General features: G+C 43.8%; 1 protein-coding gene across 3 annotated transcripts in view; it reads right to left on the minus strand.

Moving 5' to 3' along the window:
* The window catches only part of nab1b (NGFI-A binding protein 1b (EGR1 binding protein 1)), a 42352-nt gene extending 23924 nt beyond the window's left edge, over positions 1-18428 (minus strand). For all 3 annotated transcript variants that reach the window (XM_072685476.1, XM_072685474.1, XM_072685477.1), the window contains exons 1-5: positions 18130-18428; positions 8694-9052; positions 8088-8534; positions 7460-7593; positions 3521-3572 (exon numbers count right to left, since the gene is read on the minus strand). In XM_072685476.1, coding sequence (XP_072541577.1) covers positions 3521-3572; positions 7460-7593; positions 8088-8534; positions 8694-9050 — 990 coding nt within the window. In that variant the 5' untranslated portion in view covers positions 9051-9052; positions 18130-18428. The remainder of the gene's footprint in view (positions 1-3520; positions 3573-7459; positions 7594-8087; positions 8535-8693; positions 9053-18129) is intronic.
* Between the last annotated feature and the right edge of the window lie 256 nt (positions 18429-18684).

Below are 18684 nucleotides of genomic sequence, written 5' to 3' on the forward strand. Positions count from 1 at the left end.
AGAGTATTAGAGCAACAGTCTTATAGAATATACCACCAACAGCCCTATAGAGTACTAGAGCAACAGCCCTATATAGTATTAGAGCAACAGCCCTATGTAATACACCAGCAACAGCCCTATATAGTATTAGAGCAACAGCCCTATAGAGTACTAGAGCAACAGCCCTATTGAGTATTAGAGCAACAGCCTTATATAATATACCAGCAACAGCCCTATAGAGTACTAGAGCAACAGCCCTATTGAGTATTAGTGCAACAGCCTTATAGAATATACCAGCAACAGCCCTACAGAGTATTAGAGCAACATCCCTGTAGAGTATTAGTGCAACAGCCTTATAGAATATACCAGCAACAGCCCTACAGAGTATTAAAGCAACATCCCTGTCGAATATTACATTACAATTATACTCTATATTAAAGCAATATCTCTATACAATATTACAGCAACAGCCCTATAGAATATTACAGCAACAGCCCTATATAATTATATTGTATATTACAGGAACAGCCCTATAGAATTGTATACTATATTACAGAAACAGCCTTTTAGATTTATACTCAGTATTACAGTAGCAGTCAGCACAGCATAGTGCGGTACTCTACAGTACAGTAGGAGTACTATATAATTCTATACATCTCAAAAGTTGATATTTGACCAAGTTATGTTTTATCCGAGCTGCCGTTTCTTTAAACAGTATGATCAGTGTCAGTAAGCTGCTTCTCTTTTCACAAACCAGGTTTTTCTTCCGTTTTCTGCTAACCATGCATGACAAAACAGATACCCCCTCACCTACCTAACAAAGGTGTGTGAGTGCGTCTGTGTGCTTGCGTGTGGTGCATGCATGTACAGTCAGGTTCAACCCAGTTTTTTTTTTTTTTTTTAACACTGTGCTATCTGCGCAAATGCATGGGCGTGGGTGATTCCAAGTGCGCCTACGTAATGATGTCACATCTACCTCAAGACTGAAGGGTAGGCGCGCGACTGAGCTCATTTGGACCTTGCCTGTGTATGTGTGTGGGCGAGTGGCTTATTCTCACTGGTGTGGCTGGGCGGGTAGTGTGGGTAGCGCCGAGGCCAGACAGGGACAGGAGGGGGAGGGCTGTTCATTTGAGACACAACACCATCAACTGTAAAAAAGCACTGCAAAGAAGCTGAGATGGAAAATCCACACCAGACTTCTGTGGTGCAAAATTACTGAAGGCCGTTTCACATTAGCCACTTAATTCTGTGCTTCTTAAGTGTGTAATTCACAAATATACTACAGCAGTGTACTTTTTCTGTGTGACGTCAGGACAGGAGACAGTAAACCCCGGCTTACGACAAGCTTGAAAGTGAGTAACCATGCAAATTAGGGGAAAACGGCGACTCCCAAACACTGAATGTTGCTCAAGAGCTGGAAAGGTTCTTCAACCCAAGCACTGTAACACGGTTAATAGTGACTGGAACCCAGTAGAGAGCTGCTGTGCACTTATCATGCTGCAAATGAATGACCGAATGTGTCAACGTGAATGATCTTTTCTCTTTAAAGGGAAATTCCAGCCATTTTACAAATTACATAATTTGTCTGCTGTGATGTAAACAAAAGAGTTCAGGGTGGTTTGATGGGAAATGGTGCAATGTAGGGAAACTTAACCGCCTAGATTTCTCTACAGTGGTGGTGATATGGCACAAAGTCTACAATGCAATACGGCTATCCCACTATAGAGTGAACCTGCAGTGGCTTTGGAAACTAATTAGCCTTACAACACCCTGAATGTTCCTCTTAGCCACAACTGTCTATTAGAATAGAAAAGAAAACTGTAGAATTACCCATCAGCTCTTAGGGACCCCTTCCATATAGTACCCCATAGCTGTTGCACCAAACCTAGTCTCTCCATTTTTGACCTTTTTGATGTGAATCTGGCAGTTGTTCTTCACACTGTGCCCAAATATCATGAGAAATGGACCAAGTGAAATGATCACACACTATATGTCCAAATGTTTGTGGACACCCCTTCTAACAAATGCATTCAGCTACTTTCAGCTGCACCCCTTTCTTGATACAGATGTACAAATGCACATACACACACACAGCCTGTCTAGTCCCCGTAGAGAAGTACAGCCAATAGAATCAGACTCTCTGGAGCAGATAAACATCAACCTATTGGCACCATCATGCCTAATACCCGGTGTGGGTTAGTAGAGGGGTAAAAAAGCTCCACAGCATTGAGCTGTGGAACAGTGGAGCTTTTGGAATGATGATTGGTGCTCCATCCAATACTACTGGGAGGATTTGGGGAGTAGGGGACGAGGTAGAGTGGTGATTGTGCTATTTTTGAACACCCTTGATTTCAGAAGAAACAGTGAATGAGCAGGCGTCCCAATACTTTTGTCCCTGCAGTGTGTGTGGATAATTCATGCTAGTGACTTAATGGCAAGTTACAATTAATGACTCAATAATAGGCCAACAGTTTAGGAGGTTAAGTACAGCGCTTTTGCAGCATGTAAACGTGCACTGCTCTTAACCTTTTAACCTCTAACCCACACAAGTTCCATTGGTTTTTACATCCACGGATAGCCGGGTTAGCATTTCAGCGCATCATATTTCTTTAAGAAGACAGGCCTAATTATGGTAAAGTGGTTAAAAACCACCAACTTTCCCAGCTGGTCTTGAGCCAGGGTCTAATGGCTCAGTTGTGAAACAAGGCGAAAGGCTAAAGCGGCCTGTCCGGACGCCCATCCCAAGCCTACGCTGCTGCGGAGGGAAAGGATGGAAGTTTTTGCAGGATCTGAAGCTCGGATAATGGCCAAAAAAGTCATCCGGGAGCCATGAATGGACAGCTGCCACAAGCACAAAGGCCTGTTCAGCAAAGCGCCGCAGATATACAGTAGAGCTGTGAGTAAGGAACAGATAACACCCTCGAACGCCGTCCTCCTTATCCAGGAGCACACATGGGCTGGGTCAGCTGGGCTTAAAGGTGTGATTAAAGGAATGTTAAAGTTTCCCACTCTGCTCCGTACTCACAAAGCTTAACCTTTCCTCCACATCAAGATACGCGATCCTAAGGGTACCACCCCGCCCCCCCCAATCCCTGCGAACCCCTCCCACGCAGTTCAGCACGCTGACAGGCAGCTATGCAAACAAAAGCCACATTGCCCCACCCAATGTCAATCCTGCCTCCTACAACAAGCTCTCTGCCTTCTTGTGTGAGGGGTTAGCAGCATGGGGGGTTAGCACTGTACCTCACTGCACATTAGCAACTGACTGACAAGCAAAAACCCGAGTTCAGAGCCTTCCTGAGATCTTCCTTATTTACAAGACGGCAGAAGTCAAACGCTCCTACAGTTATTTCCAGCTCTGGAATCAGCGCCTTCCTTTCTCAGAAAGGTTCAGAGTCACTGAAGGGTCTGATTCATTCTGAGGGATGGCTGGGATTTCCAGTCAAGTTTCTCGATCCAAGATCAGCACTTTTACTGGATGAAGTCTCACTGATATAAACTCACATGTAACACATAGCAGAGACGTGGCAGTTCTACTCACCTCCGTTTTAATCCTCTTTGGAGAGGGTTCGTCTCTGTCTCCACAGCGAGATCTGAGCAAAGACAGAGAAAAACAACGTTAGCTCACTTAGCACAGCAATGAACTCCTTGACCCCTGGACTTATTAACCTTAAGACTTCACAATGAGTATCTATGAACTATTGGGCCATTTACCCAGCAGTCCATCCTGTAAAACTGCTGCTTTCATGCAAAAGTCTTTTTCATTTGCAAAAGCATTTTGTCGTTTTTCACTTCTCGTAATAATCTGAATCTGGCAGTTGTTCTTTACATCCTATCAAGATTTCATGATGAATGGACCAATAGAAATGCTCCAGAATGACTCAGATGAACTATTTTTACATTGACTTCCATTGAATGTGAAGAAGGTTGTTTCCTTCTCCTGCAAAGTTGCCATTTTTGAGATACCAGGTTTTTGCGTGATAGCAACAATATATATGACATATAGGACAACTACGCTAATAAACTCCTTGACCTCTAGTCTTACCATTCATGTTTCTTTTTTGTATCTTAACACTTATTCTACTATAAACGGTAACTACTATGAAACTAATATGTTATTATGAGATTATGAGGGGAGTTGAGGTGAGAACCCACAAACAGGTTCCACAGAGTTTAAAGAGCTCATTTTATACCACATTATTTGCTTAAAATAAAAGATGGAGTGTGTTATTATAGGTACAATTCTAAAATGGGCCATTCACTCTGTTCAATCTGAACAGTAAATTGTTGCTGTCACACAAAAACAGCTGCGGTAAAACTCGTTTTTCACCTTTAAACATAATAATAAACATAATGTGAACCAATAGAAATGCTCCAAAATGTCCTGGAATCAAATATTTGGACTCTAACTTCCATTAATAGTTACAAATGTTTTTTCCTTCTCCTGTACATTTTGGAGATACAAGTTTTTGGTTTTTTTTTGTGGGCAACAGTGACAATATATATGACACATGCCAACTAAGCTAATATGCTCCTTGATCCCCATGCATCCATTCATATATATATATATATACATATATATATATATATATATATACACACACACACACACACACACACGCACACACACACACATACATACACATATATGACACATATAATGATTAAGCTAATAAACCTCCATTTTTTACCTTAACACTTATTATTCTATATCTACTATGAACTATTAGGTAACTACTATGAAAAGTTATGTAACCATGAGACTAAGGAATTGAGGTGAGAACTCACATTCAGGTTTCCATAACTTTCAATGGCCAATTTAAAGCTATACCATTATTTAAACATGGTGTAGCATGTCAATATTGTTAAACACAGGCCAGTCAACACAGTCTATATATGACAACTCAACAGCAAAAACAGCCGGCTTTGAATTCACTGAGTTTGTCATGTCCCCCCAAACCAACACATTTACATATATCCGGCTATTTCGGCCTACAGGAGTTTCACTCAGAGGACTGTTTTAGCCCTGACTGCTTTTCTGAATGAGGTGTAATCCAGGGCAGCCAATCACAGAATTTACAGTAGGTCTTTTACATTTACGGTCACAACCTGTAAAGTAGTCATGTGAACATGAGTTATGTACAACCCAAACGTGACAAGTGGCCCTGGGGGCGGGGAAATGCAGGATATAGTCCCTTTATGAGGGTAATAATACACTGAGCACAGCTGTTAGATACAGATACAGACAGTGCTAGTCAGGACGTCATGTGTGATTGCTGACATTGCTCACAATAGCTGAATTTGGATGTGGTCTGACTCACTAGCCAAGAAACAACGACATTTCAGGAATGTCCTATCACAATATTTCCTCATGCTCGATCTGATTTAGGTCATAAGTGTATCCTCCTCCTCCCGGAGCGTCTCTGACGCCATTCGAAAGGCGTTAGTGAACTTCTGAAACCTGGAGACCAAAATTATGCAACACCAAAGTGGAATTTTCCGTCCTCCGGTATGCCAGCTGTGCACTGCAGGAAGCACCTGGACACGGCTTTTTAGATTAAGTTTGAATATCTGAAATCTAACAAAGTGGATTTGTCACAGTGTGCTACCCACACAAACACACATATGAAACCAACACACACCAAAGCACATGAGCATGGAAGCACAGACAGAAGGCCTCTGGCTTTGGTTTTGAACACCCTGCTGTTTTTAACACTTCAGAGCAATGTAGCAACCTAAAAGTCTCATTACAGAACTGAATAGTGCATTAAAATCCTCAAAAGGCCAGATTTTCAACTCTAGATCTAGACCAAGTGTTAACAGTGGTGAATCCCTACTGGAAATGCAATGTAATCCGAGGCTAGGCTTTATGCACATCCCAGAAGCCAGTACGAGGTATTGTACAGAGGTGCATTTGACTTATTAAAGGGTCCATAGTCTGCATTTTTCTTTTCTTTTATTTATTATCTGTCCAATATAATGTTTATGAGGATATTAGCACCAAATACACTGCCACTATAGGACTGTATGACCAAATCTGTGTTTATTAAGACTGATATATGTAAATAATGGGCTATCCCATTTAACTGGTGGGGCTAAACTGGTGTAGGGTGAATATGCGGGTATTGTATACGTGTGTCTGATTTTTGTGACATCACAAAATAAGTAAATGCAATGAAATGAGCTGTCGATTTCCATATATGAAGCTTAAGGGCTGTAATTCTGAAACTTCACCAGTGTTCACGCAGGTTCAGACCATGCTGTTAATGTAAGAAGGTTGTAGGAAAAAGACTGTGACTGTGGGAGGGGTGAGAACTCTGAGAACTGAGCTGGAGCTCTGGGTGACTCCTGCTTTGGGCTAGAAGGTCAGACTTTGAGCTAGAGGTAGGACTAAGAGAAGCAGATGATGGAGTTGGGGTGGGGTGCGAAACTTTAATGTACACCAACCAGCCATAACATTAGTACCAGTGATAGGTGAAGTGAAAAACACTGATTATCTTCAGTGGCATCTAGGGTCAAAGGGTGGATACATTAGGCAGCACCTTTGACAAGAGCCAGACTGCGATGGTTAGATGACTGGATCAGAACATCTCCAAAACACCTGGCAGGTCTTGTGGGATGTGTACTGGTATGCAGTGGACAGTACCTACCAAAAGTGCTTCAAGAAAGAACAACTGGTGAACCAGCAACAGGGTCATGAGCCCCTAAGGCCTACTGATGCGATCTACAGAGGACCCACTTCATAATTGCTAATGCTGGATACCACAGGATCCAGCATGGTGGCACAAGGGAGGGGGGTACTCAATACTAGGCAGGAGGTGTTAATGTTATGGCTGATTCTTGCAGGGTTGTAGTAGAAAAAAGAGACTATGGCTGTATGTAGAAGGGGAGGGAACTGTGGAGTTCTGGGTGACTCCTGCTTTAGGCTAAAAAGCCAGACTTTAAACTAGAGGTTGGATAGAGAGGAGGAGCAGATTAAGAGGTAGTGAGGTGCGAAACCTTCATTCCAGGACAAAGAAGATACAAACATGGAGGACATTTGTTAGCAAGGAGCAGGAGCTTCACCCCAAACTGCAGGTTTCGCCCACCCAGATCTCCTAAAGTTATATTATTTCATAACTCCATTGAGAAATATAAGCAGTTATTCACACCGAGGTCTAAAAGCAGCAAAGCAAGATACAGATACAGGGTGAGGGTTAGTATTGCGTCAGAGATTTGTGTCTCGATAGCAGAGAAAAAAAAGGTACGGGATGAACGTGATGACATGATTGTGCACGTATCAGCCCTGGATCGACTCAGGACAAATCCCCATTCTTTGCATGTCCGGATCATAGCCTAGCCTTCCACACCCAACGTTGCCTCAGCACACAACAGCCACTACTGCAACAAACCCTGTCTGTACTCAGGTTTGAGATGTTCTTCACGCTACACTGATTTTCTCAAACACAAAAACTGGAGGAACGCTGGAGGAAGCCCTTACTTGCTGGTTCTGTAGGTGTATTTGTAGGTGACCTCTCTGGAGACCTGCCGAGCCAGTCCGAATAACTCGTCTCTGCGTGTCAGCAACGCCACCTCCTTCATGCACAGCTGGGCTGCAGCCTCATTTACCGTCAGCTGTGGGCACACATGTTAGAAACCATTTATAAACCAGCCAAGAACATGGAGGAGAAGAACGCTGCAATAAACACAACAAATGCAGCAACAAGGGGAATGCAGCAGCTCTATCACAAAGCAAATTCTGCAACACAATCTTATCTAGTGTCCAGTAAAAACCTTCAAATCTCCAAAATGAGCAACTTTACAGAGGAAGAAAAAACCTTCGTAACTTTCAATGGAAGTCAATGGTAAAAGATTTCATTTCAGGTAATTTTGGGGCATTTCTATTGGTCTGTTCATCATGTCATTTGGACATGATGTTCAGAACAACTGCCACATTCGAATTATGTCAAAAAGTGAAAACTGGCAACAAAAAAAAAAGGAGAAACAAGGTTTTTGCATGGCAGTGATGACATACTATCACAAGCTGCTACGCTTATGACTTCTACTCCCATTACACTGCAGGCTTAGGCCACACTGACACTTGGTATGGGGGTGAGAATGTGTACAACCTCGTGCAGGGTAAGATGTTTGCCGTCTTTTCTCTTGGAGTCGAACCGCCCATAGATGGCGCTGTACTTGCGGATCTCCTCCTCCCTGTGAGGGTCCTCTTCGCTCATGTCGAAGATGTGGCTGATCATCTTGGCCAGCTTTTTGTTGCCCTTCAGCTGCTCTTTGACCTCGGCTGGGTCGCTCTTAGGCAGTGCCTGGGCCATCCTCTCCACACACTCCGTTACGGACTGGACGGCGGCTGCATCCAGTGCCTCCAGGCCGTCGCGAGGGGACGAGGGCGAGCCCAGGTCAGCTGGGGACAGGCTGTGCTCACTCTCTGTACCGTGGCCAGCCCAAAACCGTGGCTCGTTGCCACTCTGGAGGGGTGAAGCAGTGGCCGAGGAGCTCCCGTTACCTGCCTCGCCCTTTCCGGGGTCCACAAGGGCCGCCGCCACACACTTGGGCACCTTCAATCAGAGAATAACATTTTTCTTTACACATCTTTTCTATAAAATTTTAATATTCAAATGGTAAAATGAGACTAACACACAGGGTAAGTGATGGTTCAGCAAAAAAAATGAGTACAATTCACGAGTTCTTCTGAAAAAAATATACAAAATTCGCACCTTGACGTGCGTCTCTCCACGGGCTCCGTTGCCAGGCAGAAGCGTGGGTGAGCCCTCAGGCAGTTTGTAGACAGGGATGCTGCAGACGGGCAGTGAGGTCAGGGGCTGGTTGAAGAGGCCCGGGTTGGTGACCCAGTCGCGCAGCGCCTTCTGCAGGCGCCGGACGTGCAGAGGTTTGCTAGCCATCCCCACCAGCGCCATGATCTCCAGGAACTCATCTTCGCCAGCCTCGCACAGCTGCTGCACGTCGTCGCCGCCCTGCTGGATGAAGGCGTCGTAGTAGCACAGCAGGTTGGCCCTCTGCAGGATGCGGTAGAGCTGCAACTCCCCGAGGGTTCTGGGTAAAGTCGCCGCCATACCTGAGGAGGGAGAGAAGACAGGATGAAGAGGAGTGCGGAAAAATCAACGTGATGAGTTGTGAGAGAGGTTGCCCTGCTACTTGCAGGCCATGGGTTCGAATCCCAGGACTAGTTGTGAGAGAGGTTGCCCTGCTACTTGCAGGCCATGGGTTCGAATCCCAGGACTAGTTGTGAGAGAGGTTGCCCGGCCACTTGCAGGCCATGGGTTTGAATCCCAGAACTAGTTGTGAGAGAGGTTGCCCGGCCACTTGCAGGCCATGGGTTTGAATCCCAGGACTAATTGTGAGAGAGGTTGCACCGCTACTGGCAGGCCATGGGTTTGAATCCCAGGACTAGTTGTGAGAGAGGTTGCCCGGCCACTTGCAGGCCATAGGTTCAAATCCCAGGACTAGTTGTGAGAGAGGTTGCCCGGCCACTTGCAGGCCATAGGTTCAAATCCCAGGACTAGTTGTGAGAGAGGTTGCACCGCTACTTGCAGGCCATGGGTTCAAATCCCATGACTAGTTGTGAGAGAGATGGCCCTGCAACTTGCAGGCCATGAGTTCAAATCCCAGCAAGGGTAGTCTTGCCTTTGGGACTGGGACATAGTTATGATGTAGATGGCATATTTCTCATAAAGCAGATCAATAAAGTATAATTAGCTAAGTGAGGGAGAGCGTAGTCCTGAAAAGGGAAGGGAAAAGATCATTGTTTGCTAAACAGAGCAACAATTGCCATTTATAAATATCACACTACCATAAACAAGTGGCATTATTGTGCAAATCATCGCTCTTTATTTCTCGTTCCCGAGCCATGCCCTTACATATAATTACCATTCTATTTGAACCAGGTGTCTCCAACCCTGCTCCTGCAGAGCCACCTTCCTGCAGCAGACTCTGGATCCAACCTTACTCCACCCCACCTGATCCAACTAATTACTGCCTTCAGAAGTCCTTGATTGGTTGAATGGGGTGTGTTGGATTTGGGTTGGAGTTGAAACTTGCCTGAAGGTAGCTCTCCAGAAGTAGGGTTGGAGACCACTGCTTTGTATACAGTTGAAAAAACATCTAGATAGACTGTAATGCAGATTTACACAGTTAAATAGATGAGCTTCCACAGAAGAGGGGTGCCAGAGAACCAGCTTGGCAATATCTTGGTTTCCAACCAAATGAACGCAGTAAACCATTGTTCTAAATTATTCAATATTTTTCAGAAGCTAGACCAGCTGGCAAATATATGGTGATCATATTATTATCAACAGAGAAAATATGAGCTAGGCAATCGCCCAGGAGGCTTGGGTGCCCATGTAAATTTAGAAAAACGGTTATCGTAGTACCACAATGAGCCTTATATAGATTATACAATAGCACTAAGGTTGTTGTAATTAAATATATATACAGCGATATTTAAAAATACAGTCAATTATATTAATAATGCCCTCAGTTTATCCAAGATTGGACCAATATAAATAATATTGGGCAGATACAATCTGCCTCTGGTAGATATGTCAAGAAAAATTGTAGTTGTAGCATGATGCTTATTATTAAATCACATTATTGTACATCCTACGATATTACTATTGCTCATAAACACATTGCAATGACAATGCTGTAATTTATTTTATTTGATTATTTTTATTGTTTTATTTTTCTGCAGCACTTTAATAAAAAACACTATAAATCATTAAACGCTACAATAATTGATGCTGGTGGCAACAAAATTGAATTTGGATTGAATTTTTTGCATTTTGCATTGAATGAATTTGGTGGCAAGGAACCTTGCTGTTGATTAGTTGGCTTGGTAATGAAAGGGAGATACAGATTGCTGAAGTTACAGTACTGGGGTGTGCGGTCAAGAGGATTCACTGTGCATTAGTGTGAATATGTCCTCCTTTAATCCATCCATGCAGTGCACACTCACAGTGGCAGTGAGCAGCCATTTCTGTGGTGCAGGAATGGTGAAGGGCCATGCTTAAGGGATCAACCCTAGGTGTCGAACCCAAAACCCTGTCCTCTAACCACCGCGCCACCACTGCCCCTAATAGAAGAGAATAAACATGGGTGTCTCAAAGGATAAGCTGCAACTGTGCTGCTCACTCATACTTCGCTGTAGTCGGGGTTGCGTATGCGTATAGCAGCCACTAGTCGTAGTCCTAATCTAGAACTCTGTATTACACATATAACAGTCACCTCCTCTTCACAGTTCCCAATACCAGAGAGCAAACCACTATCACACGGACCAGTGTCCGTGTCTGACCTTGTTCTGTGCCACAAACGGTATTCCCTATCCACCAGGCCAGAGCATAGCTTCAATGGGTTCTACAGGTGACTCACAAACTCGCGATTTTATTACTGTAATTTGTAATATAGTAGTCAGGGACAGCGTCAGCTAATATGTCCCCTCATTCCACACAGTCCAGTCAAGCTCCAGTCAGAATGACTGACATAGCTATTCTGATGTCCAAATGTTGGTGGACACCGGCCACGCCTTTTAATGAACATGTTCAGCTACTTTAAGTTGGACCCATTGCTAAAACAGATGCTGACACAGTTCGTCTAGTGCCTGTACAGAAGTACTGCCAATAGAATAAGAGCAGATGAATATGAGCCTATTGGCACCGTGCTGCCCAATGCCAGGTGTGAGCTAGAGGGGTGTAAAGCTCCCCAGCATTGAGCTGTGGAGCAGTGAAAGAACTGTGTTCTCTGGAATGATGGATGGTGCTCTATCCAATATGTTTTTGGGATGTGTTGAGGAGTCAAGGATGTGGAAGGGTGGTGATCATCCAACATCATGACCTTACTAGCGATCTTGTTGCTGAATGCTATCAAATCCTCACAGTAATGCTCCAGAATCTAGTAGAAAGCCTTCTTCCCTGGACAGTAGAGACAGTCACTCCAACAAAAGCAGGATAAAGTTTTTTAATACCCTTGATTTCTTAAAAAAAAGTGAATGAGCAGGTGTCCCAATACTTTTGTCCATATAGTTTATCAAGAACACAATGGATTTCTAGATTTTTCTGGTACGACAGTGACCAAAGAAATTGTTAGAAAGTTAGCTTACTAAGTGTTAGAAAGCTAGTTAGATGGAAAGTAGCTTGATAACACACTGTTAGATATTTGGACACTACAGGCTTTCCTCCAATATCTGTGGCTCACACTCAAAAGGCAAGCTAAACTGCCCTGCTGCTACGCTACAAAGCCTGTACACTACCTATTGCGATGGGCCGTGGGTTTCCCACCACAGCTCTACTACAATACGGCCAAAGTAGCACACTATATAGCAAACAGGGCACAGCTTGAGACGGGACCCTGGGCGCGGCAGCGGGGGATGGCAGAAATATGTGGCTGTATCTGCGAGAGGCGACTATAAGAGCGTGCCTGTGAAGCTCCTGGGCCGTTGGGAGAGTCACATACCACACTCCACCTCTGCAGCAGGCGTAGGTGGACTGGCCCTAACACAGCAGCACAGGCCGCGTTTGTTCCTGCTCACTGGGATCCAGCTTCCACCCCTGTCCCCGGATCCCCAGCTGAGACGCTTCTGCGCAGCCCAGCCAGCGGCCAGCGTAGCCGAAGGGGGGCGCGAATGGAGAATGGAGGTGCGTGGGAGTGGAACGATAGGTGTTCAGACTGAGAGGGCATGGCATCCAATTTCAGCTCTAGTCACCCACTTACTTCATGAAAAGGATTTAGAGCAGTGGTTCCCAGCACTGGTCCTTCATTTCTTGTAAGGCTGGTCCTAGTTTGGTGCGTTCCCTTCTCTAACTACAAATAGGAGTGTAATGATGCATGTATCTTTGATTCAGAGGTCAGGATTTGGTTCGATATTGAGTAAATGCTCACGATCAGAGCTTTGATTAGATTTTAGCTCTGAACAGGTCTGAACAAAAGACTGAAAGTATCAGGTTCTAGTGATGCAGAGCAACAGTTAAAAACAACATTGAAATACATGCTGCACCCAAAGGAATCATTTAATTGATTCTTTTAACAAACCAATTCAATTCAGATCAATTCAACTTTGTTTTAATAGCACTTGCTACAAAGCAGCTTTACAGAGACCCAGGTCCGCCGCTCCCTCCTTTAAGCAAGCCAATGGCAATTCCCCGAAAAAACCTTTTTTGGACCACACTCTTAAAAAATAAAGGTGCTCCAGATGGTCCTTTAAGCGATGCCATAGAGTTGAGGTCTTCAAATCTGGACCTTCAATCCAGTTTCCAGTCCTGGACTTTGCAATCCTTGGTAGGTGTGACACTACATGGCCCAATAATTACATTAACTGGACTACAGGACCCTGGATTCAAGGTCTAAATTTGAAGACCTAGGCCATTGAGGAACACTTTTGATTCCATAAAATGTGAAGATACTTTTAAAAGGTCTCTATTACAAATATTATTATGGAACCACAAGTGGTTCTTCATTGGTATCATTCAAAAAAACACTTAAAGCACATTTATTTTTAAGAGTGTATGATGTAAAATGAGATTTGAGAAGGTTTGAGGAGTTTTCTAGACTTGTACATCTCAGCCAAGAGCCATTTAGGAATCTAAACCTGTTCAGGCAATCAACAAGCCCTTCCTGAGTTGATGTGTGTGTTGGATGTTGGAGCAGGAAAGCCCTCAAATGTCTAGAGAGACACTTTAGGAGCAGGGTTGATGAACTCTCCTTCCATAATCAAATTCAAACCCCACATTTACGTTGTCTAAGTAAGTCTAAGACCAACTGATACGGAACGATGCAGCAACCACAGCCTCGGCGACGGCTCATCTGGTGGTGAGTCCTGATCGACACACTGACTCTAAGTGTTTGCTAAATTAATGACTCATGCTACTTAGAGGTGTCAGAGCTGCCGTGTCTCTGAAGGCCTTGAAGAGTATCTGGTATCATAACAGCTGACTGGGTTTTCCACTGGAGAGTGGCATCAACATTGTTTAGACTAACAGCTGTGTGTCTTTCTCCATCCCAGTCCTCCTTAATTCCATGGGAAAAGCCATGAAAACAGAATACAGGGAATAAACGGGAAATATGTGCTGTCAAGTCTCCTGTAAGGCAGCAGACAAGCAATGTGGGACTTCCCAAAGACTTCACTGCTGGGAGTCCCAATAACCAATGACTCAATAACAAACATGGTCTGTCATTGAAGAAAGCAAGATCCAGAGGTCTTTGTGGGTCCACATTTTCTCCTGAAGATCTGCCAACACCACAACACCAAGGATTGTGGGATATAACTGCTGCAGGAAATATAAACAATCAACAAGTAACTCTTCTACATGACTGAGCTCCAGTCCTGCCCACAGTATATCCCTGCTCTAATGGCAGGAGAAACATCAGGACAAAGCAGACGTTTAGCTACAGCAGGCCGTTATGGAGAGACTTACAGAAAGCTCAGGTGTATGTTTATGTATGTCAGGATGTATGTTCATATATACAGTATGTGCCATATATTATACTGTATATCAGTGCAATATCAGAGTCCTTGCAGAGGGTTTTGCAAAATGCCAGCTGACCGACTCAGAAATGGTCCAAACTGATTTGTAAAAAAATCACATTTCATAAATCTATATTAGTTTTGAGGGATTTTTGGACCATTTCCGCCCCAGTTGAACTGTGTCCAGGTCCAACCACTTGCTATGTATTTTCCCATCACACAATGCCACCGGTGCTGGAAGGGTGAAGGCTAGCGTATGATTTTTTTTAAGCAATATGACCCATAAATGCTAAATATTGCTATTGTGATGCACAGCATGCCTTTAAAAGCACATAGTGGACAATGTTAAGACTTATTAAGTGCATCACAAGGCCTTTAAGAACACTTAACATCTACACATTTACTTACCAAGAGCAGAACTGGCTCTGTTTGGGTGCTGAGCAACACTTTTTAAAATAAAACTCATTCTATTAAGAGCAGTTTTTATGTAAAATGTCTTTAAATATCACAATCTAATATTTTCCCACTTATTTTGCCACTTATTGGTCCTCCAAACAGCTCAACACATTTGAAGGAGTGCACTTACTGCACTTACTGCTAATTCTGTAATGTCAGCTAATATACACCACTGGCTAGCACTGGACTGATGGGGGAAATGGGGTGGGCATCATACCCCATATATATAAATATATATACTGTGTATCTCTGTGTTTCTGGCTATTCTGTGTATTTGTCCATGAAACCAAACACACACACATTCACACAGAGCTCACACAGCTCCGAGTGAGAACCAGCAAGTGTATGTAAGTCTAATAAGAAGGCCCTGGAAGAGTGCGGAGCTCCTGCCTCTCTAATGGAGGACGGAGGCCGAGGCCCTGAGAGCAGGGGTCCTTGTTGAAACCCATTCAGCACAAGCATGGATGGCACTTCAACCACTGAGCTCTCCTGCGCTCTCTCTCTCTCCCTCCCTCCCTCCATGTCTCTTTCCTCTCTTTCCCTATAGTGCGTTGGGCTCCGTGTGGCTCAGATATGAGGCCAGGGCTTCGCACCGGCGGCTGAAAGCACTCTCAGCATGCACTCATATTGCCCAACAGCACACTCTCATCTATCCCACTGAATAATGCGCTCGCTGAAAGGAGTGCCACTGCCACGGAGAGACAACACACCAAAGGGGAGCTTCATTTGAAATGTATGCAACCTGGTTAGAAGTACAGGGGTGTGCTGGTCGTCCGGGATGTCTGTTTATCGAATGAGGGACAACAGAACATGTACTATAAAGGACTGTGGAGAAAGGGGTCAGACGTCCCCCAAGAAAAGGTCAAATAATAGTGATACAATCTAAACCGCATCGTGTGAAATCACTGTTCCAGTAATAGGTCCCTGAGGTACACCAGAATTGATCATGCGTCCAATTGGATGGCTCGAATGCCGTCCCTTATCATTAGGTTTCATTAGCACTTGCTGTGTTTACCACTGTGTCATCCTCACTGAAAAAAAAAAAAATCGACACAGACCACACACTTGAACCATGACTCAGGCTTTAGACGCATGTCATGTGAACCGACTCACACCTGTGGATGGAAACACACTCCGAAATGATACATGCAAACGTTAAAATGTCAGTTAATGTAAAGTCTAGCTTGTCTATGAGGCCCAAAGGTCACAAAGGAGAGGAATTGTGGCCCTTTAGGAAAGAAAGGAGGCCTATCATTCAAGCAGACAGAGCTCAGACACGTCCAATATGGACTCTCTACCATTCAAATCAAATCACATGACAGACAGCTCAGTCAAGGCACAAATTTCCCATTACATCACCCAACAACATTGTTCGAAGAACAACACAAAGGCGGACCACCTCGACTGCCCCACCACTAATGCATGCTTATGGGAATTTTTATTATTCATCCCTGACTCGAACAGCAACACACACACTTCTGACTTATGATTATTCTGAAGTGGATGGTGATGAGGATGGTGACGATGATGATGAGGAGGATGATGATGATATCAGGTCTTTTGGTGTGAATGAATGGGGATTGCCTGACTATTGGGCCACATGTTGTTACAGATAAGACTTAAAACCAACCAACTCAATTTAAACAGCACTGCAACTATTAGTATAATAATAATAATAATAATAATAACAATAATAATAATAACAATAACAATAATAATAATAACAATAATAATAATAATAATTGGTTAATTGGCTATTTTAAGGTCAAAGACCCATTTAGACAAGCCCATTTATAATTTTCTGCAACATCATATACAAAATATACCTATATAGTAAAATAATAATAATAATTAATTAATAATACTTAGTTGGGTATCTAAAACAATAGTTGGAAGGTTAAATTACCACTTTTGTACCAGCAAGTTGACTAAGATACAACTTTTAAAGTGTCTTAAAGCACACGTGCATACTTCCTGTGATGTGATATACCTCATAATCTACTCCTTCACAACACCACCAACAACAACAACAATAATAACAATAATAATAACAATAATAATAATAATAATACGTTTAATAAATATGTATCTCTTTAGGACTAAGATGCAACTGCAGAAGTGTATTAAAACACCCAATTATACTTTATGTGATGCTTTATACCTCATCTAAATCTACAGCTACCCTAATATTGACAATAACAATAATAATAATAATAATAATGATAACAATAAGTTGGGTAACCACTTTAACACAAACCTTTAGAGGTTGTATATGCATTGTTTCTGAGGTGTCACATGCTTCAAAATATGTAATAGTAATAATAGTAATAGTAGTAATAATAATAATAACAGACATAATAACAGTAATAATAACAGTAATAATAACAGTAATAATAATAGTTTGTTTTTTTATCACTTTAAGACTGATATACAACAATAGATGTAGTCTCCTCTATAGTGGTCATAGTTTCTGAGGTGTGACATACCTCACAATATGCCTCCTTGATATAGTAATAGTAATAATAATAATAATAAGATAATAATAATAATAACAATAAGATAATAATAATAATAACAATAAGATAATAATAATAATAGGATGAAGAAGAAGAAGAACACGTGCACTCATCAATAATGGTGAGTTTAGGATGTTATGTAATACTTGTGTTGTTAGTCATCATCAGCAATTGTCATTATCATCACCATCACTGTTGTCATTATAAACAATAATAGCAGCAGCAGCAAAACAACAACAACAACAACAACAACAACAACAGAAACACAACACTATCCATAACAAGGAGAAAAGGAAGAAGACTGAAGCCCTCAGAGGAGTCATGATATCTCTGCTCTCACATGCTTCCACACTCCCAAACCTTTAGGGACCCCCAGCCACGCCAGCCCTGCTCCTCGTCCCCTCCACACAACCTGCACACACTCAGCAGAGAGTCAGCAGAGAGTCAGCAGAGGAAGCCATGCCCTCCAGGAGGAGCAGGAGGAGCAGGAGGAGCAGGGGGAGCAGAGGGTGGAGGTATAAGGATGCTTTCTCTCCTTCTTCCTCTCTTCTCCTTCCTCTGCTTCCCCCTGGGTTCGCCCACCTGCTCTGCTGCTGCCTGGATTGAGCCCCTCACTCTCCACACACTTCTCACCCCACCGCGCGCTTGGCCACATTGCGCACAGGACCCCCAAAACTGCATCAAAACAAACACACACGCGCTCACCTTTGCCTTCTTTGTCTCTTGCCAGCGCCGTGTGTGTGAGAGAGAGTGTGTGCGTCTCTCTCTCTCTCTGAGTCGCTGCTGCTTCTCCTCTCCGGCCAAAAGTTGCGTGTGATTACGCGAGCCTTCACCTTCACGCGGAGTCCGTGAGGGTCTTGGGGGGAGGGTAAGTTGGTGGGGTGAAGGGGGGGTGATTTATCCTCGAGCCGGTGTCCTCGCGCTTTCCTGTCTTCTTGCCGCACGCACCTAAAACTCACTCAGCAGATCCGCGCGCGGAACAGCAAGCAGCTCTGTCTGACCGAGTCTCCGTTGCGCGCGCGTTTCCTCCTCCCCTCTCACCCCTCCCTCCTTCACTCCTTCCATGCTTACCCCTCCCCTCCCCTCCCCTCCCCTCCCCCTCCAGCGCGCTCTCCCTCCCACGCGCCCTCGTGACGCACATACTGGCGTGGGCGGCCTGAGGTGTGTGGGAGGCAGAGAGAGAGAGAGAGAGAGAGAGAGAGAGAGAGAGAGAGAGAGAGAGAGAGAGAGAGACTAATGCTGCTACTGCTGCTGCTGCAC

Source organism: Salminus brasiliensis, chromosome 8, assembly GCF_030463535.1.
Source record: "Salminus brasiliensis chromosome 8, fSalBra1.hap2, whole genome shotgun sequence".
NCBI lineage: Eukaryota > Metazoa > Chordata > Actinopteri > Characiformes > Bryconidae > Salminus > Salminus brasiliensis.